A 26,343-nucleotide genomic window follows, 5' to 3' on the forward strand; every position below is an offset into this window, starting at 1 on the left:
TTCCTGAACTATCCCTGTATTGACACCCTGGTTGTGGGAGGGAGGGTAATATGTCTCCTTGGTGGGTTGTTTAAGGATGTCATCCACTGGGATGTTAAACAGAAGGGGTAGAGGACAAAGGCTGTGCTCTTAGCTTGGCCAAATAGTGGTCCTTCAGGTAAGTGCAGGCAGAGGGACTGAATTGTGTTCTGCCAATAGAACTGGCAACTGTGGTTATGGCATGAGCGGCTCTGCTCCGTACTTAGGCCATTATTGAGTCTGACTCCCATGCATGCCCTGAGAAGATAAGCTATGCTCCATCAGCTGGAAGATAGCCAGAGAACAAAAAAACAACAATGAAGTCATGGCAGTGATATTGCTCACTAACTGCCTCATCAGCAAAGGCCATCCAATCCATATGTATTGAGCATGGCTGTATCATCCCCAAAGTGTCAATATCACTGTGACTGTTGTGGGAGGTAATGGTAGAACCACTGGCAAGCTGAAGACAAAGGTGGGTCAAAACATTATTAACTCTCCCAGACTATGCAAGTAACTGAAGTCAGAATCTTCTCTTCTGTCATAAGATCAACAGATGCTGGAACTCTTGTGTATCTTGTTGATGGAGTGGGAGAAGAAGGACAAAGCTCCAGGGGTGAAAAATGTCATGAATGGTGGCTAGGAAGGCTGAATCTTCCTGTGCCATTGTATAGTGTAGAACAGACGATGGTACTGGAGAACAAGCAACATCATCTTTGTTGCAAAGGGTGAGACTATGGTCCCCTGAAATACTTGAGACTCGGCTGGTAAAGAGTGGTGACCAGGTCAGTAGCTCACTAAACTCATAGTATACTATGAATTAGAAACTGTGATGGTGAGTAAAGAGGCTGTTCTTGTGGCAGAGTATAGAGAAATTGCGAAGCAACATATGTTGAGGTGTAAGGAACTACTTGTGGTATTATGCCGAATGAGTGTCTCAAGTTGGTATGAGTTAGACTGGTCCCTTCACATGTCAGCAAAAGTCAGGATTGACGTACTGGAAGCCAGACTGTTATTGATTGAGCATGTAATAATGATGTTTGGCCCGTCATGATCTCTAGTATATGACCTAGGCTGGTCATAAATGAAATAGGCCATCAGTGTGAAGAATATCGTTAGGTGGGATAGGTTATGGGATATTTGATCCATGTAACTTGACCATATGTCTGTTGAATGAGAGGAACGTGGCTGTTTGTTAGCTCTGTCCCTTGCTGTTCCGCAAGAGGAATCAAGTCGAACCCCGAGGAGGCAAGGCAGAGGGCTTCCAAAATGATGAGCCCTATGGTGGTGACATGGGTGCTGTAGATGTTTCGGATCATGTCAATGTCCAATTCTTTGTGGCTGAAGACAAGTTAAATTATCTCCCTTGTCCCCATAAAGTTTCACACTGGGGAAAAGTTAGCATGCAGACTGGTGACGTCTTTGTCCTGAGCAGTGTGTTGTTTGTGCTTTGGCCATAGTTCTAATCTGTAAGACACAATAAGAGCAAAATGTATAAAACTGTAGCCATGCACCTGTCTTTAGAACGCAATATCAGTGCAGAGCTAAATCATTAAAAGGATGACCCAGAAATTGATGACAGTCTAATAAAGCAAGGATGACATGTGCAGGTAGAATCGTTGAAGCATGGTGTTCCAAGGCTAAAGATAACATGGAAAGTTAAACTCACCTGTATATACCAGAAAAGACAGAATTATACATATATAAGGAGTTTCTTGGGAGCATAAAGACATGCACACGTATAAATAATGTACCCCAAACCTAACTTGTGAAGTCACATAGGTTACATGTGTGAGTGACTAAGTGCCCGATAAATGATTAAAATGTCATGCAGATAAACATGACTCAAATGTCGCCTTTAGAAATGTGCATGCACAGAAGGCAGAAGGTGACTATAAACCATGTATAGATCGCTGACCTGTACTTGTCTGACCAGAGTGGAAGAAATACAGAAAAGTACCCGAGTGTGTATATTATACCTTCATATAAAAGGGAACTGAGGCATGGGTGTCGAGACCTACACAGTAGGTGCGACAATATCCATTATGAGGCAATACTTTTAGGAAACAGACCCAGAGACCACCTGTACAAGTAAATACAAAAAGTTGGAGCCCAAATGGCTTGGATAGAAACTTGCCAATTACACATATATACGAGTTATATAAGCACTAAAGTCTTGCACGCATAAAATAAATACAGCCCAGACTGAAAGTGAAGTTGCTTAAGCTCCATGTGAAAGTACCCAAATGTGTGATGACAACAAAGTGTTAGCAACTTGTAAAGGCAGAACTTTGTCATGATAGAAAAAGTTGGAAATAGATGGAGTAAACTTTCCTTAGAAGTGTAAAACTGCTGCAACTTTCAGTGGAATCTCTTCCATGTGGCTTCTGGCTTATGTAAGGTCTCTCTTGATGAAAGCATGCTTCTTGGTAGTAACTGAAGTATTTTTAGGTTTATACATAAGGGGAGATCACTATGCCTGATCACCACATAGGCCAGTAGACAACTTTTGGCTCCCTTTAGCTAAAAGTAGTATCTGGGAGGGCTGGATTTGCAAGGGTGTAGTAATTCTCCTAAAAATGACTGGATAAAGTATTTGAAGATAAAACCATCCATGATTCTAAGCCCAGCCTTAAAAATTTGCAAAAATATTAATTATCTCAGAGATTTCAAGCTAAAGCATACTGAGTCTCCCATTAAAATGAAATATAACCCAAAAGCAATGCAGCAATTTTTTCTCTAATTTTTTTAAACCCAATCATACATTCAAGAACAATATCACCCTTCTCCAAGCACCACCAACAAGAATATTAATTAAAAGTCTATAACTTTTCCTAGTTCACACCAGATGCATTCCAATCTCCATGTTTTTGGGCAGAGGACAAAACTATTCCAAAGGATGGCAATGAATGCTGAAACATGATCTCATCAAAAGAACAAGAAATTATGGGACATATATCTTTTAAAGAAGACTAATCCATAATAGGCACATGTAAGTTTTAAGACAATTTTCCAACTGAAAAACTGAATCAGAATGTGTTGAATGGTTCTTGAACTATGCTAGTTGCAAGCACCATCCCCAACATGAAGATATGAAAGTAATTGTCAGGAGTCATAACTCTATACCCAAACAGAGTTTATCAAACAGACCCCTAGGCACATCTAGATCTTGAGACAGTCTACAAACCAAACTACATCAAAGCATGCTGAATGGTTCTGTAGCTATGCTGGTTATAAGGAAATGCTGCAGTTGAGATGTAATATTGATGTGAAAAGGGACAACAAGTCTGTCAAAATTGGGTCTGAAAAGCAAATGCTTTAAAAGGCATAGCCACCTGCAATGAACAATACACCAACCAATTTGCACAAAATTATGTGTAAGAATTGCAGAACTGTAGTGGTTGCAATAGGCAATACACTAAACAAATGGAATACAATCTTGTGTAAAGCTTGCAGAGCTATGGTGGTTACCAGGCAATGCACCAACGAAAAAAAGGTAAATGAATGGACAGAAAAGGTGAGTACTATAAGGTTCCTGCACCTTAATGCAATACCAACTCTGCCTGAATCTTCATTTATATATGTTATGAAATAAGGATACATTGAAGAACTCAAGGAACTCAGCTGCAAGAAAAAACAAAATAAGACAATTAGATGACTCAATTCCAATACATTTGATTGTAAAAAGAGATTTCTCAGTATAATACTCCTAATGCTTTAATGGACTATTAAAAGAAAGAGTATACTACAGTACAAGTGTCCAAATATGTGTATGATCCATTGTTAATTCAACTAACTCAAGTTCAACTGGAAAGAAGAAAAAATAAGATTTTACAGAGGAAAACAAAACGAATATTAACATAGATGCATTAAACAAAGAATTAGTAATTAATGACAGAGAGGTGGCATACAGATGTTTCTGTTTTTTTCATCATAAACTGACAGAGCCAAAAATATCCTAACTAATCCAGGAAAGTCACTTAGATCTGCATAATCTATAGTCTTTAATCTACCTTGTCAATCAGTCTCTTCAAATTCGCATTATTTCTTTTCCTAGCTTCTTCCGAGTCAAGTCTGAAACAGGAAATTAAAATCTCTCAAGTCATCACATACCAGCATAGAAGTATATACAATACAAATAATCAGGATTCACTTGTTTTCAAAGGTTTAATTATATTGATTAATAGATACCATTATTTACCAAACAACGGTGTTTCTCAAACTGGTCTTGGCAACAGTTTATAGCACAAACGTATGTTGGGAGATGACATGTATAATAGACATTTAGTTTCTGAAGACGGCTGAACTTAAAACTGCTGCAAAACAACACGACTGACCATATAGTTTTCCCTCACTATGAATCCCCTCATTATGCTGCTACCCTTCTTACAACCTGGGTGTGGTCACTAACCCCATCAGATTGTTTCAATTATTTTTATCATTGCTACTTTAATTATTTCCATTCATTTTAGTTCTTGGTTAATATGCAACAATTATTATGCAATTTCATATAATAAATTGCCCTATCTTTGCATTCTTATGATAGCCTCGTAGAACATCTTGCAGTATAAGGCTACTTTAACACATGTAACTTGTATGGCTCAAGTGAACAGCATTATAAAGAGAGCTTGTGCTTTACTCAGTTACTGATTACAATTCTTATTATCTGCCTCATCCTCCCCACCACCCATAACACCCTCAAAACATCTATGACCATTGTATTCCCCTCCAATAAACATCTCAAAGTCTAAGACAATTGTACAAACGCATGATCACAATCACATTGCAAAGTCTAAAACCACTGTATGCAACCCATATCAGTCTTGTTCCACTGTACACACTTCCAATCACATGCCAAAGTCTAAGACCATTGAACACCCCCATCACATACAAAGTCTAAAACACCACCCATCACATCCTGCAGTCTTTGACCACTGTCCAACCCCATCACACCCCAAAGTTTAAAATTAATGTATACACCCAATTACATCCCGAAATGTAAAACCACTGCAGACCCCTTAACCATATCACAAAGATTAAGACCACAGTGCCTTCCCCCAATCACATTCCAAATCTAAGACCATTGTACAAACCCCCCAACCAACGCCCTACATGTACTTGTGAATACGTGGTATCACAAAATTTCAGTTTTTCTTCCAATATGGAAGTAATAAACAAGCAAAAACTGAACCGTACCACTGTGAAAAATGCTGTCATAATTCACACACATCAGATCCAATTTCAAACAGCATACACCCAGATCTGCCATCACATAACATGCCAGTATATCTGGGTCTACACAGTTTATTACGATTAATCAGTAAACAAACAATATAGACCCTGACCTGGTGACACAATGCATGATGGCTGACCAGGTCTATGTTGTTGCAGTTGGATCTGATGTGTGAGTAACATAGTCTAGAATTTAATATGTTGAAGGCTCTACACAGAATTGAATAGAACTATGCTGGAGACAATACAAAGTACAGAATTTAATATGTCAAGAATTTACACAGACTAGAATTTAATATGCTGAAGGCTCTACACAGACTAGAATTTAATATGCTGAAGGCTCTACACAGACTAAAATTTAATACATTGAAGGCTCTACAAAGACTATTATTTAATATGCTGAAGGCTCTACACATACTAGAATTTAATGTCAAGGCCCTACAAAGAGTAGAATTTAATATGATGATAGCTCATCACAGACTATAATTTAATATGCTGGAGGCCCTACACAGACTACAATTAAATATGCTGGAGGCACTCCAAACAATAGAATTGAATATGCCAAAGCTCTACACAAACTAGACTTTAACATGCCAAAATCTCTACACAGTACATAATTTAATATGCCAAAGCTCTACACAGACTAGGCTTTAACATGCTAAAATCTCTACAAAGTACAAAATTTAATATGTCAAAGCTCTACACAGACTAGACTTTAGCATGCTAAAATCTCTACACAGTACAAAATTTAATGTGCCAAAGCTCTACACAGACTAGACTTTAACATGCTAAAATCTCTACACAGTACAGAATTTAATATGCAAGGCTCTACATAGACTAGAATTTAATATGCATTAGGCTGTACACAGTATAAAATTTAATATGCTGAAGGTGTGCACATTATAGAATTTAATATGCAATGGTTCTACAGAGACTAGAATTTAATATGAAGAAGGCTCTAAATAGACTGGAATATAATATACTGAGGCTCTACACAGACTAGAATTTAATATACTGAAGGCTCTACACAGACTAGAATTTAATATGCTAGAGGCTCTACAAAGACTGGAATTTAATGTGCCAAAGGCTCTACACAGACTAGAATATGCTGAAGGCTGTACACAGTATATAATTTAATATGCTGAAAGTATGCACAGTATAGAATTTAATATGCCAAGGTTCTACACAGACTAGAATTTAATATGAAGAAGGCTCTAAACAGACTGGAATTTAATATACTGAAGGTTCTGCACAGACTAGAATTTAATATGATGGAGGTTCTTCACAGTATATAATTAATATGTTCAAGGCTCTACACAGTATATAATTAATCCACTGAATGCTTTACACAGGCTACAACTATATTGAAAGCTGTACAAATTATAGAATTTACTATGCTGGAGGCTCTACACATTAAGTTCAGAAATTAACATTTTTACAAATCTTTTCCTGAAAACATGATACCAAAAACAAAGTAAGTAATTTCTAGTGGCTGCATTACCTTCTCATATCTTGCTGTAGATCAAGTTCAAAGTGAAGATGTGCTAATTGTTCTTGCTGTTCTCGAATATGGTCCATTTTCTCATAAGTGCTCATGCCACCTGAAATATTTCAATGTATAAAAATAAGGCACCATTGGTTGGACCAATGATTAGATGATTAGATGAAGATGAAGGCTGATGTTAATCCAAGTATCCACGGCAACAAATACTTCCCATGAATATATTTTATATCAATGTGAGGAATAGAAGAGGAAGAACATTTACAATAATGTTATTTTAACCTTTCACATTTTGCTTGTATTTTTATAGCACTGACCTGCACTATATTGCAACTGATTCCTTACATTAATGCTTATGCATGATATTATGTTCATTAGACCCTCTGTGCACACATGTATACATTAATACATACTTGCATTAGAGCATTAAAAGATGTGTGTGCACTAATGTCATGCAACTATATTTTTTAATTAATATATAAAATCTGACATAATATTTATGTTACAATAAGTAAATATACAAACATAGTTTCAGAATTGTTACCAACCCCAACACAAATCCTTTGTGAGGAGATAAGGAATGGTGGTGTTGAAACTATGGAGAGTGTGTTAATCAGTAACTGCAATAAGAACACAGGTACACACTTCAATGCATACCAAAAGCTTCAAGTTTGCCAGAGTGAAAATCCTCAAGCAGGTGAAGAAGGCCTTGTTCCATCACCCGAACATCAGCGACATCAGTAAGGAAAGTGTGCTCCTTGGCTGGCCTCTGAGCAAGAGCAGAGTCTGGATCACCTGAAGTGAAACAAAACAATTCTAACACAGACTGCTCTTGATTAAGTTAGGACTTGTTGTGAAAAACAGAAAACTGTACTATAACTTGTATGCTTCCTTTCCATAAAAGACAAATACATAAAACTCTTTAGTGAGGCTAAAAATCATACGTATAACAAATATGAATTTCTTGTTAAAATATTATATTTTTCTAAAAGTTACAAAGCATTAGATTTATGCAAAGTAAAGTAATGTAAAGTGGTGAACTTTATGAACATAATAATTTGATAAGTTATTCCATCAAAACTGATTACTGCTTTTAAACAATTTGAACAGTCTTATAGTAAGATAGAAAAATTACTAATTTAAAACAGAAAAGAGGACTAGAAAATATGCCAGGAAATAAAACATGAATTTTCAGAGATAGGACAGTGTACTCAACTTAAAGGCATTGTTGTGTTGTTTTATTATATAAAAAAACAAAAAACAATGTTTTCATTAATAATGTTTTTAAAAATGCAAAGACAACTTGGTTGACACTAAAATTTCAAAAGTAATTGCCAAATATTGTTTTACAATGATTATTTATTTGCTGTATCAGAAGTGGGTTGCAATATTAATTTTCATTCCAGACCTATCATTTTCAGTTAGTCTCAACCTATTATCAACAAAGTTTCTATGATAAATCCTTTTTATTTAAAAAGTAATAAATATTTGATTTAATACTATGTTATGTGCTTTCTGCAAAGTTATTTTTATGTCATTTTTTAAAACCTGTACAACCCTGAAAATACAGTGCACTAGTGGCCAGGCATTAACTTCTGATGCAAAATTCATTTAAAACAAATCATTAAAATTTCAAAAGCACAATATGCAGTTTTGCAGGACTCTGTAGAATTTTAAAATATAAGTTCACTGCCACATTTTGCCAGAAACTGACAGCACAGTACAGTGTATAAAGAAACCCATAAAACAAATTCTGAAAACTTGAGGACCAGACAGGAGATCATAGAAACAGGGACTCTCATAACATACAGATCTGGTTTACAGTGAAAAGAATCATCATCTGAAACTTCTAATTACATTTCAGTGTTGAACCATAAGCAAGCCCAGGGGACATTATCCCACCTCAAATTTCTAGTCTCCCACTAACTATAGTGAATCCCTGTATCTTGATCCTTAAGGAGGGAGGGGCCCAGAAGTAAACAAATGTTTCCTGGACAGCTCTGTCAAAGTACGACATTGCATTTGGTGAGTTTGGGGAGTGCTAGCACCAGCGCAGACTATGATTTCATACTCTTTGGTTTCTCTGGTGAATACATCTTCTTGTCTGAACTTGGAAGTTTGTTATCCATGTCTTGATTAAGAAAAATTGATGTCCTAATTTCTTTTTTCAATCCTCATGGCATATATCAAAATGATCATCTTCTCCTTACATAGTCTGGAAAATAGAACAAAATTAAATAATAATAATTCTAACTAAAAATAATAACATGAAGCAACAATGTTGATGATAACGATGGTAGTTGATGATGTTAATAAATTGTTGTTGTTGTTGTAGGGTTTAGCATCATTTTTCAGCTCATGATAGGCTATACCTGGCAGACAGTATTAATGGTGAAGGAAGAACCCAGGAAAACACCCAGAAAGAACCACTGACCCACGAGAAGCTAATGGCAAGCTTTCTCACATACCCACATTGGCTGAATCCGAGACTCGAACCCATGCAGACTTGAGATGGCAGTGATCTGTAATGGTGAGCACTTTAGACCACTTGGCCACTTGAGGCCCCTTGTTAATAAATAGATAGAGGATCTCCAATGGGTAATTATATAATACTGCAATGCTGAATCACATTTCACAAACCTGATCCATATATTGATCAAGGAAAGAATGTGCTACTGAACATGGGTAACTGGTCTCATCAAATCTCCTTCACAGCAGATGATTATAATGACCAAATGGTATTGTAAATTCTATGAAATTCAGGTAATACTTGTTCATCCTTTATATCATGTATGTTATTTTTTTTAAAAAAACATTTATATAATAACTGGCAACTGAAAATGCAGCTAGCTCATTTACTCACTTGCAGTTCTAAAACACACAGGTGCTCTCTATCTCTCCCATTCACACAAAAACATTACAGTGTAAACATACCATTACCCAAAAGCTCCATTTCACAAATACACTACCATTTACTTTCCTAAAACTGAGGGGTCATCTTTGCTTAAAATTTACAGAATATGATGCAATAAATAAAAAGAACTCTATTAAGTACATATTATTTTTTGAATCTCGATTTCCCTTTATGGGCTTTTAACTCACTTTCTGTAATAGGTAGGTTCAGTTCAATGTTAAATTCAGAGATATTACAAGGCAGTTGTACAATATCATCTTCGTTAACTAAATTATTCATATTTTTAGAGTGATCATAAAATAATTTCCATTGACACTCTGCACAACATGTGAGCAAGCTTGCTCTTGGGTCAAATGTAAAAATACTTTTGTATCTGTCTACAACTGATGTTGAAACTCTTTAAAAATGCATTTTACTACTTACATTTATACATTTACTGCAATGTACAAGGTTATGAATTGCCACCATTCTGAAATGCCAATATGTCTTTTTAACTTTACAAGGTTATGCATTTCCAGCATTCTGAAATGTCAATATGTGTTTTTAGCTTTACAAGGTTATGAATTTCCACCATTCTGAAATGTCAATATGTGTTTTTAGCTTTACAAGGTTATGCATTGCCACCATTCTGAAATGTCAATATGTGTTTTTATCTTTACAGAAAGTTTTAGTCCTCCAGCCTGACATTTCAAATGATCTTTACAACATTTAAAGTAACACAAATATTGGTGTTTCTGGCATTATCTTAAAGCAATAAACAAATATTATCTGCATAATCAACATTGCTGTATTTCTGTCCATGTTATGATCATTATTAGGTCATTTTTTACGACATTAGTGTGACTTGTTTATAATACAGTAGAAACTGACAAAGGTAACATAACATAATCAATAACTGAATTTTTACTATTACCTTCATTTTGTAAAATTTCCACGTCTACAGTTTGCCTAATTTTGACATTGAATTTTGTTCTTTGCTATTTTTGAATTCACTATGGTATACTGCAAGTATATTAAGAACCAACCATTTAGTATTCAGTGGGAAGGGGCATGGGATATTAGGTTTTGTTAAATCAAGCTATCAAATACCTCGAAAAACATATTTTTGCTCTTATTCATAGCAACAAGAAACAAATAAAAAAAACAGCTGATCATATCCAACTAATTACTTTAAAAAATAAATGATCCTGTAGTGAAAGAAAATAATATATTCTGGCTTGAGAGATAATTGGAACTGCCTGTCAAAAATTAAATGACCAGTACCTTGTATTAGACAAATTTGCAACGTGTATGTTCACTGTTGCATAAGTCATCATCTAAACATCTACAGTGGGATCATTCAGCACAGCTTACACCTTGTAAAAGACATTGTGCTGATATTAGAGAGCTTGTTGATAAAAATATGAAAAGTGGTGTCACTGAATCCTACAATCTACTATCTACACTACTGATATAATACACAAGAAAAAGAGTGGGATGCCAACACCTGAGCAAAATATCTTATCAGTGAGGGCCAGTAGGTCATAAAAAAATGGAATTCCTTATTCTGACACTATCTCCAAATACGACTGAGGAGATTGATTTTAAAACAGTAGAAAGAACAAGATAGACTCAAAACCAAAAAACATTTTAACCAAATACTTATAAAGATGCATGTCTTATGATTTGTATTGAATAATAATAAAAAAGCAAAATAAATTCTGATTTGTGATTTTGATATGATTTATTTACTTTTTATCTACTTAGCACAATTCATGTAATGACAACATTCGGTCATACTTGTTTGGACAGTTATGTTAAATAGCAAATTATAATGCATACACAGAAGAAAGCAAAAGTATCAAGGTACTAAAGTTATTCACCAATGTATTATATATTTACTTAACATTTTAATCATATGGTTTTGAAAAGGAAGAAAAAATTCATAGCATTTAATTTGTTTAAAAGCATTTCAAATAGTTGACAATATTAAAAATGTATTTATACACTATCCAAACAAGTACAACAGAGTTACGTCATTATACGAATTGTGCTTTAAATTATTAAAAAGTAAATACTTTGATTCAAAATCTCAAAATTCAAGGTTTACTTTTAATTATTATTCACACAAATACAAATCATAATGTAATCGTCTTCATAAAACATTTCTGGTAAAATAATGCATATTTCAGTTTTTCTATTATAACCCATGTTAAGTTTATCAGGCTTGAGCGTCAACAGAGGGTCCTGGTAAAGACCGCTAAGATCAACCTTAAGGTACTAAGAGGCTCTAAGTGCTAAAAATATAGAAAAGCATTAAATTACTCCCAAAGCATTATGAGACTAAAATAAATCGAAAAATATTGTTAACATAGGTCATAACAGATACAACGTATTTTGAGTATCAGGAAAGACAACTCTGTCAGGGCTATGCTCTAGGAGTAAATGTATGCTTACTATTCTGTGAACATAAGATAATTAATCACCATAATCATCATCATCTCATCAACACCACCAGAATCAGCAGCAGTAAAATTCAACATGAATTATGTTAAAATGTTGTCAATGACTGTATTGTAAGAACCTACCGTATGTCTATTACCCCACATCATTGTCCAAGTACAAAATTATTCGACATCAACAACTCTACTATTTAATAACACATACAAGAAGAAATACAATTATTTACTTGATGTTTCAAAAGACACAAGGAAGCAATAAGAGTATAATTTAGTACTATGAACTTTTTAAAACACTTGAATGAACTTAAAGCATTCATAGGATTTGAATTAATGATTAACTATTGTTTTCAGATTATGGAATGTAACAATATAACAGTTTCACAATATACCATGATGTTGTTGTTGTTGTTATAGGGTTTAACGCCATTTTTCAGCACAAGACAGGCTATACATGGCGGCCAGTATTAATGGTGGAGGAAGAACCCGGGAAAACCCCGGAAAGAACCACCGACCCACAAGAAGCTACCGGCAAGCTTTCTCACATATCCACATTGGCCAAGCCCAAGACTCGAACCCACGCAGACAGAGGTGAGATGGCAGTGATCCATGATGGACAGCGCTTTAGACCACTCGGCCACTACCATGATATTAATTTCAGCAGTTGCAAAACTGTTAATCTTTTCTCTGTGCCTTAAAAACAAAGTTCTTTTTGTTCATCATGTACATGTATTTGTACTTGTTGTTTCAGGCCTGAGGTGAAAGTCATTTCTTACCTAGAAGGATAAATGTTAAAAACCCACACACAAACATGATCGAAAATATTGCACTGTCTCTTGAGAAAATGAACAATGGCATATTCCAATACTGATTATTTACTGATGGATTTTAACTTATCATCAATAGAATCAATGTTATGAAGAAAAAAAACATAAATAAAAAAATGCAAGCCATTACTACGAGCGAAAAGAAAAGATAAATATGTTCCAAATTTAAATAACTCAATAACTGCCTGTTTTCGTAATCACTGAAATTGACAAAAAACTGTCACCTTCTCATGCCTAAAGTGGCTGCAACAAGTTTACTCAAAACTTCTCGAAGGTTGTCATTAAGTCGTTGGTCTCTGATGAGCTGAGAGAACATCTGACATCTTTTGTTTGAATTTGGCTAATCATTACTTAAAGGACTCTCATCCATATTACGATGGAGTTTATTGTCAATGCTAAGATATGCCATTTTGTCTTACTTCCACCATTAAAATTATTTCTAAGATACAGGCAAAGCGTTACAAATTTACATAAACTTCTTAATAATAAACAATCTGATGTGAATAAATACACTGATATATAGATAATATCATAAATTATATTGTATGAATTTTCATTCGTATCAATGAGATGTGATCCAGCAATATACAGTACATTGCAAAATAACTTTTTGTACAAGTGCTGAATTTCACATCTGTTACCCGAAACAACAATGCTTTGTAGCAGGTACAGGTGCTACAAGTCGGTGCTTTCTTTGTTGGACTGGGGTATGCAAAAGTATTATGAGGGTATTATCAATCAAGTTTTGACTTATCACAAAATAAACAAAACCATGAATCTTTTGACTACTGAGAGAGCTAAAATAAACAAGACATGGATTTAAGCAAAATTGCATAAAGTCTGCCGTTGTATTAATTTGTGATCAGTTGATAAAAATTCACTTCAATTGCAACATGCCTCCTAAAAAGAGAAAAATAAGATAACTAGCAAAGCTGCATTTTGGACATGTGGTTCAAAGTCCATGCTGACAACCAACTTCCAGATTCCACACAAGCAATACATGCTTCTTCAAGCATGGGGTAATGGAGCAGAAATTTTTTAGCATAGTTTTGCGAAATGTAGTAATCTTTGTTTGTTTTTCATCTTTTATGAGTTAATTTAAATATTCAAAATTTTGTGTGCTTCAAATTATTTTGGCATGGCCTACCTTCGGGCTGTTGCAAGACAGGATAAATCTGTGATAACGAAAGAATTTCTTCTTCATAAACTCTTTAACAGACAGACTCTAAGAACTGGTTATGCATCAACTATTATTGATTTAAGTGGAAATGAAAACTGCCTTTTTAACACAGTATCACTAGCCCTGTGCGGTAATGGATCCAGAAGCATGGAACTATGTTTATAGACTTGTACTGACATGGAAACAAACAAAGATTACATGATTTCGCAAAACTATGCTAAAAAATTTCTGCTCCGTTAGCCCATGCTTGAAGAAGCATGCATCGCTTGTGTGAAATCTGGAAGTTGGTTGTCAGCATGGACTTTGCAAATAGCATTGGATATGATAGGTTGTGACATTCATGCTCTGTACCCACCAGGTAACAGCATGATGGACCACACTGGAAAGTTACTTACTGACACAGAACTTGAGAAGCCCAATTACAGCATTTCAGAGACAGAAGATTTATCTTACTCATCTGTTCAATACCCTGATACCGAAGATCTTTATGTGGACAACAGTGATTCACCAAATTATTGTATGTCCAACATTCAAGATGAGTGTTCAATATCTGAAGATACTGCTCACGAAGTTGCTACATCTGCAAAGGAACATATACCTAATGATGAGTATACACCAGATGCACTTTTCAGTCTGGCACTGTCAGAGAATGCACTTCCTGAAGGTAAATTTTTAACAGCTGAGCTCTTTTAAATATTCTTAACAGTGGTATACTACCTCTGAAATCAGTGCCATATGACAGAAAGCATAATAGGTTTTTTCTTACTGGTGACGAAGAAAATACGCATGGAAATCTGTCTGGAAAGAAGCCAGTCACCTTGATGACTGTAGCGCCTGGAATGGTAAAAAGTCAAGAACCTGCATGACTAAGCTTTTAATTTCCTTTCAAGAAGACAAACTAGCAAAAGTTACTTTTGTTGTTGAAAAGGCCAATCTGTTTTGTCAGGAAAAGACATCAAAGAGTGAAAAACGATTAATACCATTATCAAAGCAGCCACTACAGGACTCTGTTGTCACTTTGCAGAAATTATTCCTCATTTGAACGAAACCCAAACTGTAAAAATGTGTGGGCTGGTTTAGCAACTTACTATCCAGTCTGGAGCACAAAAAGGTCATCAAAATTTTAGAATATCATGGGCAATATGATGAAAAATGCACTCCCACACCACATGGTAACCTTAAGGTGAATTATGAATGTTAGATCAGAACCAAGCCAACATGTCAAACACAATGCTGCAGCCAACATCTATGCAAGCTAACACAGGAGCTAAATACTTTCACAGATTTTCCAAGAAATACAGTGCTGGAATTAGAGAAGAAAGCAAGGAGGACAGAAAGGAAAATGTAAAAGAAACGAAGCTGATGAAATATTGAATGTGATTCCACTTCTCTTCACAAATCCCTTTTGTTGCAGAAATTATCCACACCAGAGACCTGCCTAACCAAACATTTTCTGCTATACAGAAGAACAATTAACAGGTTTCAGATCCATCCTCCAGTCAAATGTTGGAGTGATTGGTATCAATAGAACTTTTAATCTTAGACCATCTTATATGACAGTAATGGTCTATAAGAGCCACAAAGTTCTCAGAAGATAATCTAAGGAACCACCTATCCTGTTGGACCCTTTAATGTTACACTGGGATGGAAATACCTCTTCATACTGCCAATTCTTTGCACACCTAAAGGGTACCTTAGGCCTAGATGTAAGAAAAACTTAAATGTTGATAGCCTCTGATGAAGAGAAAGCACTGACAAATGTGACGTGTGTGATGTGATTTTGATTTTCAACATAGTTTTAACAATTTTTCAGTCATATAGCTACGATGTCTGCAATGTGGCAGTTTATAGTGATGTCTAGCACTGGGGCATCATGACACAGACATGTAGCATGATGTCCCACCCAGTCACATTATCCTGACACCAGGCCGACCAGTCCTAACACTAATCTCATCATGCTGAATGCCAAGCGAGGCAGCTGTTAGTACCAATTTTATAAGTCTCTGGTATGACTCGGCTGGGGATTAAACCCACAACCTCCCACATCCAAGGAGGATACTTTAACCACTAAGCCACCGGAGCGGTGCTGACAAATGTAATTGACACGATGTTCCCAAAAGGAAACTGTACTAAGCATATCAGACAATCTTACATGTCAGATGACTGACAAAATTCCAAAAACTTCAAATGAAAGAATTATCGATGGGATATTTTTCCCATCTGGAGTAGCCTATGCAAATGATATCATTGACTATGATGATAAAAATAAGAAATTTAGAGAAAGCCTGAGATATGAACAAGAAGACTTTCTTCAATACTATGAACAATATGTAGGAAGAAAAATTACAGACCACTGCATTAGCAAGAAAGACGAACTGTGGACATATAACAATACGGAATCGATGAGGCATGAACCACAAACTGAAGGTTACTGTAAAATGGAATGCAAGGAAAATTAATGGTCTTATTCTACAGTTGCACAAAGCTGTTTGAGTGAAGATGAGAAATATGTGGCAGGCTCTCTACGGTACTGCAAACTTTAGTTTGGTTCCAAGATTTAGTAAATATAAAATTGCACTGGCTGTATGGCACAACAAGTCTGAGGAATATAAACAGGTTTACTTTAATAAATTCCTGAGTTCTAAATCAAAAGAACAGAAACCAGAGATTGTTATCTCCTTTGATGGCACATACACTGTTGGAAGTATGTAAGGCGTCAACAAAAAAAAGCCAAACCAGAAGAAACGAGTGAAACCTCGTAGAACAAATAAGGCAAAACAGTAATCTGAGAACAGAACAATTACTTTAAACTGCAACCATATCTCTGTGACTGCTGATGAACTTTACATTTCTGGTTAATATATGGTTTAAAGTCAACATTAAACTTGCATAGACTGTCTCAAGTTGATATATGTATGATATCACAAATATCATAGTGATTTTTACAGGTATTTAGCGACAACTAAATTCTCGTTATTAAAATATTGACAGGATCCAAACTATAAAATATTCTTAACAATGATATACCATTTCTGAATCAGTATTGTACAGAAGAAAGAATAATGTTTTATATACACATGGAAATCTGTCTGAAATGCAAGCCAGTCACCATGATGACTACAGTACGTTTCAGGAAAGGTTTATAGGAAAGATTTTAGTGTTAATTTCTAAAACTAACTGCTTTCTAGAGCTCTTAGTGTTTCTTAGAAGTTCTTAATGCTGTCCAAAGGCAAATAAATGCTCTTTATTTGTAAAGACAGTAACATAATGCAGAGATAGGAAGAAAGGAAGCAGATTGTGCTACAAAAATGAAAACAGTCCTACCAAATTAGAACTGTTTCCACAGTTTGGAAAAAGTACTTTTATAATTGTATTTTTCTTAGCTGAATCTGAAAATATATTTTAATGATGTTTTTTTTCTTCTTCCTTGTTTACTTCTGTTTCACACTGGTGTCTTTTGGGGTTTTTCTTTTTCTTTCATTTTTGTTGGTGTATTTTTTATTGGTTCATTTTTTCCCATTTTAATATTCTTTCTGTTCCTTTGTTTTTCTTACATTTGATATTCCTTATACACCAACCAGTAAAACTAGGCATAGACAGAGTTGTCTTTCCTGATGCCCAAAATATGTTAATATCTGTTAGGGTTCATGTTAACAATATTTATCAATATATTTTAATAACATTTATATTTTTTATTGGGTAATTTAACGTTTACGATGTTCTTATTGCCCAATTTCTAGCACTTAGAGCCTCTCAGTGCTTCTTAGTTCTCAGGTGGCAGCGTCCGGTTTCGTACATTGGCCCCATGTCAATTTCTTAACTTAAGGCTATGGTGTGACTTTTTCAGCTACTGTTGTTTACTAAAGATATGGATGTATTTGTGAACTAGGTGTTTCGGGCTTGTGTTGTTCTTGAAATTGATGTCTGGCATATACATCTTCCATAGTTACTCTGCCGTACACTGATAGTGAAATACCAAAAGTTGGCTAGGAAGAAGAGCTAGCCTCTCATAGCAGTAAACACATGGGTTTGGGGCAAGTAGAATATCTCAAAAACGGCTTGGATGACAACTATTTTCAACTGCATCAGCCTGTTTAGTAAACACTGTTTTGCAGAATTGTCATCCAGGAAAAGGGCTTGCGTTTGCAATGTGTGCATCACATGGTGTCAAATATGACCTTTGGACATGAAAATTGCAGTCAGAAATTTGGGATTGGGGTACACAAACTTCTTCTGCTATGAAATGCCGTTGACTTCTTTGGTCAAGCGGATACTATTCTTTTGCTTTGTTTTAACATAGGTATCCAAAAATATGGACCTTTTTGACCTCACTTGTGTATTTGATTTTGTATCATTTTTTTATACTAGGTCTCTGATTGCAGCATTAACTTTGTACATAAAAATTGGCCTCTGCCCCCTTAAGGAAAACTGATAATTTTTACTGGTGCAGTCAGCCACATCTATTATAATTTTCTGTTTCTTTGTGTATATTTAAATAATTTTTATGTATTAGCTTCATTATATTTCCTTCCTTTTTCCATATATCACTTAGTGTTCTATGTAATGCTCTTTGGAGAGGGAGGTTACTGTCTTTTGTACCTCAATATGAGGGAGCCCCAAGTGGCCGAGGGCCGAGTGGTCTACAGCGCTCTCCGCTATGGATCACTGCCATCTCACCTCTGTCTACCTGGGTTCGAGTCAAGGATTCGGCCAATGTGGGTATATGAGAAAGCTTGCCAGTAGCTTCTCGTGGGTCGGTGGTTCTTCCCGGGTTCTTCCTCCACCATTAATACTGGCCGCCATGCATAGCCTATCGTGTGCTGGAAAATGGCGTTAAACCCCACAACAACAACAACAACCTCAATATGAGAACTGTTTACATCATGACAAAGTAGCATATTTTGGACTTAACATACTAAATATTGGGAACAAAATGGTGACGATAATATATTGTCTTGCTCTTTCTGTAGTTGTCAAGATTTACACCCCTATTTTTATGAATATTATTCACATTTCAATACAGACACACAGAAACAATTGAATAACATGTCAACATGCATTCTTAAAAGTAATTTAACTCCATAGGAGCAGATAGAATTCAGAGGAATAATACCTAAACATATTGTTGTGAATGTTGAATGTCACCAGTGGAACGGTCTTAGAAACAGTGATGCATATGGCATATTGCTTGCTATATCTTGGTGAGAAGAATGAAAGTTTTAGCACACTGACATTATTTCTACCTTCATGACCCCACCGTGAAGTTGACATAAGAGATTCATATCTCATGCTTGGGTGATAATAGGAAATGTTTCAATGTTCTGTATATATCGTGAAATTTCTTGGTTCAGTTAACAAAGGGGGAAAAGCTTAAAATTAAGTGGCAGTTTCATGCATTTGACAATACACAAACAATTTCTCCTCTAAAATTCTTATGTTTTCACTGAATGTTAAAAGTACATTAATATGACTTGTTTCTTTTATTTTTGCAGGTCTCAGTTTGCATGGTAAGAGATTAGGATTAATTGGTTAGTCATGCTGAAAGAAACAATAGTTTGAATCTCATCCAGATACTCATTCTGATCTAAGTGCACAACAGAGTGACTTTGATGGACAGATTTAGCTTCCGCAGGAGTTGTTTTATGGTACGTGCTTATTAAAGCCAAGCAGGTGAAATGCTTTTTACCTTGAACTGAATTTTCCACTGTAAATATTTGTTTTATACCTTATCTTTTTATTTACTATGATTTTGTAAACTCCAGAAATCATTAAAGTCACTTGCAAGTGATCTGGTGTCTGAGAAGAAATTTCTGTTAAATTGTATTGAGTAATTGTATATGTGTAGTCAATTTCTGTGGCTATGTATCAATGAATTTATTTGAAATGTCACTTTGTAAGTTTAACAGGGTCCCACACATCAGTATATCAATATTCCAGCATGGTCTAATGTTAATTGATTAAACTTTGATTTTTCCAGATTAGTTAGACTGTTGTTCTGATTACCCTCCCCCCAACACCCACATAACATGATTGCTGCTATTAGCATCTCCAGAATGATAATAAAAGGTTATGAACTGCTTGTTTTATATCAGTCTAAAAGTACTTCTAAAGCACATTATTTACTTAAATGTATGATTTCTTTAAGTTTGCTAGAAGAGTTTATAGAAACTTTTCACTTCTGTCACTGACAACTAACATAGCATTTCTGTCATTCCCTCTTAAAATGTATGACTTCCAAATCTCTTCTTGACATTCATGAAACACTGGAAAGAAATTATGATTCTGTCCTGATGCTATGGTGGTAAACAAAGACCAAAAGCATAGTAGGTTGCAAACAATTTTAAATCTTTCAAGAAATGCAGTCAGTCACAACTCACAATGTAAATAATGCAGTGCTTTTTGCTGCAAAATAGTCACTTTTCAAAAAGCTTAATACCATTTTTAGTTTTGCGTGCAAAATGTTTTCCTTTATACCATTTTAACAGATAATGTCTAAAGATGTGATATATACATAGCTTTTGCCATAAACCATTTTCAGCCAAATTCCTAAGGTGGCAGGATCCAGTTCTGTAAATTGGCCCCTGGCAAATTTCTTAACTTAAGGCTTTGGTGCGACTTTTTCAGCTATTACTGTTTACTATTTAAAAAGATATGAATATATTTGTGAACTAGGTATTTTGGGCTTGTATTGTTCTTGAAACTGATGTCAGGCATGTACAGCTTCCATAGTTACTCTGCAGTATGTTGATAATGAAATACAAATAGTCGGGTGCATAAACTTCTTCTGCTATGAACTGCCATTGACTTCTTTGATCAAGTGGATAATATTTTTATGCTTTGTTTTAATATAGGTATCAAAAAATAGGGATCTTTTTTTACCCCACTTGTGTATTTGATTCTTTATGACTTTTTTTTTTAAAAAAAAGGTCGCTGATTGCGGCATTACATTTGCACATAAAAACTGGCCCCTGTCTCCTTAGTGGTGTTTAATCAGACCATGTCAATAGACCAGTCATCAACTAGGCCTAGCACGACTTCCTATCATAATCTTAAAATTCTGAGAGTTCGTGGTATCTAAAATAAATTTCTTCCATGGTGATATTACACCGATTTTAGTTACAACTTATATTTTACAAGTCATTGTGGTAGTGACTGTCACGAATATAGCTATCTCTTTAAGTTATTCGACCCATTAAAAAATTTATTAGACTATTTATTTTGTTTATACTTATTCTGCTGATCAAAGTATTTTGCTGGTCGCTGGAAACTGCGATGTAAGCTATTCAAACTTAAAGGATAATTATATCCACAAACCAGATATTCCAATCTTTGACGAATCTTCGCTTGTGAAGAGTAGCAGAGTAAGGGGAATAACGCTCGCGAGTTGAGCGGTAATTTTAAGTGTCCTGCGCATCGTACAGCAATTTTGTATATTTTGAATATCTGTAAGAATCAGTTTTAAACGTGAAAAGACTTACTTTCGCTAATAACAAAATATCAAAATACGTTTTGTAAGAATCAGTTTTAAATGTGAAAAGTACTTTGCTATACACTTTCCACGATGCATGGAATAAACGCAGACACTGTGGACATCACTTACAGTTTTGCTTTCTCTACGCGCTATAGAACTCTAAAGAGCTCATTCGGATCTGTGTGTGTGTGTGTGTATTTTTAACGTAGCTTTAACAATTTGCAGTCGTAATGCTACGATGCCTGCAGTGTGGCAGTATAAAGTGACGTCTTGCACTGGGGTATCATCCCGCAGACATGTAGTACTAATATTAGTACCCTTACTCCTACCTCGTGGATCAGTTCGTAGCCTTAACCACAACAAATCAAGTTGAGGCTTCGACATCGTAGCTAGCAGACATGTAGCATGATGTCCCACCCACTCACATTATCCTGACACCAGGCCGACCAGTCCAAACACTAACCTCGTAATGCTGAGCAGCAGTAGAGAGGGTGAACAGACCACTTAACGCGTCACGTACGTTTTTTAGACAAAAAAAAAAAAAAAAAAAATAATAGTGACCCTTCATAGAGGTCAATACCACGTCTACGATTATTGTTTGTCCCAAACAGAATTGTAGACAGGACCCTCTCTGCTGCTCAATAATCCTGGGAATCATTATCTGAATCCTGGGAATCTTCATCTGAATCCTGGGAATCTTTTGTTTTGTTCTTCAAGTAATATTCAAGTTCTGATGGTGGTTTTTCTATTTTTGGATTTATGTTCTTTCTTTTTCTGTAATATATCATTAAACTTCGATATCGATCTCCACCGCAATTTTTACAAATCTGATATAATCCTCTAACGCCGTTGTTACATCCAACACAACTTCGTGAACCAGCATGAGGATTTTTCTTTAAAATATAATTATGTCTCCTGCAATATTCTCCACTGCACCTTTTGTTGCATTTATCTGTTGTTCCTTGAATTAACCAAGCACAGTTGTTCATTATATTAATGATATCTGTTTAATTAAATTTATTAATTTATCATCACCCCTTCTGCTGATATCAATTAAAAAATTGTTATATTAAAAATAATGGTACATCCAGAATCTCATACTACAAGAATAGCACGAGAACGATTAGGAGCAATTAAAAAATTTCTTCCTGTCAGAGACTCATTTAGAAAAAATCTACAAGCGCAGCAAGAAGCACAAGTTGAGCACGAAGAAGAAACTAAAAAACTGTTTAAACCCGTCACTGCAGCTACTGAACAAGTTACAGCTGTCATTAAAGAAGATCTTCTTCCGGTATCAAAACAAACAGCAGAACAAACCGAAAAAATAGCAAGAAGAACTAAACAAACAAAGAAGATTTTACGAGATCTTCCAACTGATATAGCTGCGGCTCAACCTCCACCTGTTGGTGAGGAAATACTTGAAAGTATTGGAAAACTTCGTACTGAAGTCGCCGACGTGCAAAAAGAACATACACCTGAACCCGAACTAGTAGAAAAAAACGGAGAATTGATTGCAAAATTTAGGAAAGGGGTTGTTGAAGAAATTAGAAATGCTAAAAAAGAACAATTACCCGAAGCAATATTAAATAGTATATTTAATAAATCTAGTATTTTAAAACCCCGTTATGAAAAAATAAATGATGATAATCTTATTAAATATATATATAGCGTATATTACAACAAAAAACAAGCTAGAAGTCCAGAATATAAAATTATTAAAGAAGAAATAAAAAGACTTTATAGAGAGAGAGACTGAAACAACAAGAACAACTATCCCAGTATCAACTTCCTCCACCTTTACAACGTAAAAAAATTTCTGCGCAGGCAATGACATATTCACCGGTAGATTCACCACATGGATTTCGAGTAAGTGACTCACCTGACATACCCCCGGTCACCACTGAAGTACTTTATCCGGTGATGCAACCACCAGTATTTAAAACACCTCAAGATGAACCTAAAACAGGATCTGGTTTATGTCCTGATAATATCATTAATGATGTGTCACGGTTAGAAGTTCTCATAGGAGGAAAACGTGCCGGAAATAATTCACCAGAAATAATTAATGAAGCAGCTGATATTTGTCGGCGATTATTTCAAGGCGGTATTATGGATATCGGAGTTTACCGAGAACTTATCGATGAACTTGTTGATGATTATAGTGACTAATTGTTAGATAAATAACAAATAAAACAAGATGATCATACATAATAATCATCGTAAACCTGTACAGGTCAGAGCGGTGAACTCACGATTACCAATCTACAGAGCTACTTACGGAGATGGACTTGGTGATGTTGTGCGGGGATTATTTACAAGGATAGCTCAAAAAGCAGCACCCGTTGCAAAACAATTATCGATGAAAGCTATTGATATTGTTCGTAATAAAGCTCCTGGAGCAATTGTCAATGTTGCTGGTAAGGCGTTTTCGGCAATCAAAGAAAGACTAGCACGATTATTGCGACGAAAACAACAACCACCAGTGAAACTGGCAAGTACTGAAATTATGCCCGCAGACGTAAGTAAAATAATAAATCAGGCTGCAAATAAAAAACTAGCGGAATTATCTGAAGAGGCAGAAAGAAATATAACATCAAATTTGATAGCAGATCAAAGACTCAGTGAATCAGGAAATAATATTTCAAGCATGATATCAGGAAGTGGAGTTTCCAAACCCGGTTTTCGTGTTAGACGAAAATAATTATAATAAAATGTTTAAACGTGAATCCGATGAAGCATTTGATATGGAGGCACCTGTCCTTAAAGATGAATCGGTACGTGATTATCAGTTTTATTCTTATGAGGCACGAATACCAGATCAACGTGGAAGAATTGAACTACAAGTTCATGATACAAGTAGATACTTTTTACCCGCTGAGGCTTTTCTTGAGGTAGAAGGTACAATTGTAAAAACGGATGATACTAATTACGGAGGTGCAGTAAAAGTTGGTTTTGTCAACAATGGGATTATGGCGTTGTTTGATAGCGCCACTTATATGATCGATGGAACAAATATTGAATCGATTCAGAAAGATGTAGACGTTGCTACAACAATAATAGGATTAGCAAGATATTCTGATGATTATACAAGATCAGCAGGTCCTACAATGATGTTTGTGAAAGATAACTCCAATCAACCTGAAAGCGATCCGTATAATATAAGACGACCAAGAAATTTTGCCAATGACGCTGATGCTGATGTGTGGCCAGTGGTTCATGGTTCTAGCGAAAATTTCAACTTGGGATTTGCAGCACGTAAAAATATGTTACTAGGAGACAATAGAAGATTTTCATGTGCAATTCCACTATCGCATATTTTTGGATTTTGTAGAAATTTTAGAAAGGTTATTTTTGGAGCTAGACACACGGTTGTTCTTGTGCGAAAAGGTGATGATAACGATGCTCTGTGGAGACCTGTTGGTGATGCTGGTAAAGTAACATTGTCTAAACTTTCACTGTGGATGCCGGTAATGACTCCAACGATCGCAGTAGAACAAAAATTAATTTCTTTCATGGACACTGGTGGTAAATCCTTATTGTCATGGTTAACAACAAGCACAGATAGTATGCAAAGTAAGGTTAACGGTCAGTTCTCATGGCATATAGTATCACAACAGGGTGTTTCTGCACCGCGACATATTTTTGTTGCGTTTCAGGAAACTAATCGATTAGGCTCACAAGTTCACTCTCATATGATATTTGATAAACTAGGTATCACAGATATTTCTTTACGGATAAACGGACAACAAGAACCAACAGAAAATATACAACTAAATTATGAACAGAATCGTATAGGACGTGCATATCATCGTTTAATGTCATTCATGGGACGTGATCAAAATGTGGATACCGGTTTGCAAATATCGCAACATGATTTCAGAACTTTGTATCCGATTTATTATTTTTCACTGGAACATCGTGATCTATCAAAACAATCTGTCGTTGATATACATCTTAAAGCAACATTGAATACAGGTGGTGTTAATTATAGAGCAATCGCGGTCATACTTAGCGATAAAGCCATGTTACTTGAAGGTGGTAGTGGTCGAATGAGAGTCGTTGATGCACCAGTGGAAAATCTCTAATTATTCAGAAAAATATATTTTATATAAAAATGTCGTATGGTCATATTAATGTTACTCTGACTCCTGGTCAGGTCAAAAAACTTCAATCAAAAACCACCAGCAAATGCGGAACTAAAATATCATTAAAACGAGATCAGATGGGTGGTGGTCCAAACAAATTATCGTTGACAAATAATCAGATTAAACATTTCAATAAAGCCCTAGAATCAAAAACTAGAGTTCAATTACGTCTTTCTCCGAGCGCCATCAAAGACATGGTTAAAATAGGTGGCATATTTCCACTTCTCGCGGCTATTCCAGCGTTAATAGCTGCTACTGATCCAGCCGTAGCAAAAGCAGCCGCGTTAGGTGCTGTTGGAACAGCTGCTGAAATGGCTCTAAAGAAAGCAACAGGAAAGGGATACAAAAAAAAGGGACGCCGTCTAAGATTACCCGGATCTCGCTGGGGTAAAGGTCTAAGGCTTCCACGTTAGATGTTCCAGCATCAAAGTTTGATTTACTTGATGCTGCTAACCGATTAAAAATAAAAAACTTTAGAGGTGTTTTTATGCGAGATCAATTACCAAAACAACCGAATAAACTCGAAACAGGTATTATTAATCTCGACTCGATTTCAGGACCCGGTACTCATTGGGTATCATACGCGGTTGATCTACGTGGAATCGTTTATTTTGATT

The 26,343-nt window shown here is 35.5% G+C and overlaps 1 protein-coding gene across 2 annotated transcripts in view; it reads right to left on the reverse strand.

Annotated features, from left to right (window-relative positions):
- Positions 1 to 21,462, reverse strand: part of LOC149792266 (coiled-coil domain-containing protein 28A-like) — a 29,193-nt gene extending 7,731 nt beyond the window's left edge. The window contains exons 1-6 of one of the 2 annotated variants that reach the window (XM_089970804.1): positions 21,425 to 21,462; positions 8,823 to 8,966; positions 7,409 to 7,546; positions 6,752 to 6,851; positions 4,032 to 4,092; positions 3,620 to 3,642 (exon numbers count right to left, since the gene is read on the reverse strand). In XM_089970804.1, the coding sequence (XP_089826930.1) occupies positions 3,620 to 3,642; positions 4,032 to 4,092; positions 6,752 to 6,851; positions 7,409 to 7,546; positions 8,823 to 8,880 (380 nt within the window). In that variant the 5' untranslated portion in view covers positions 8,881 to 8,966; positions 21,425 to 21,462. Of the gene's footprint in view, positions 1 to 3,619; positions 3,643 to 4,031; positions 4,093 to 6,751; positions 6,852 to 7,408; positions 7,547 to 8,822; positions 8,967 to 21,338 lie in introns of both variants that reach the window. The other variant, XM_089970805.1, reaches the window with a different exon arrangement.
- Between the last annotated feature and the right edge of the window lie 4,881 nt (positions 21,463 to 26,343).

The sequence above is a fragment of the Sinohyriopsis cumingii genome, chromosome 9 (assembly GCF_028554795.1).
Source record: "Sinohyriopsis cumingii isolate HCF-2022 chromosome 9, ASM2855479v2, whole genome shotgun sequence".
Lineage (NCBI taxonomy): Eukaryota > Metazoa > Mollusca > Bivalvia > Unionida > Unionidae > Sinohyriopsis > Sinohyriopsis cumingii.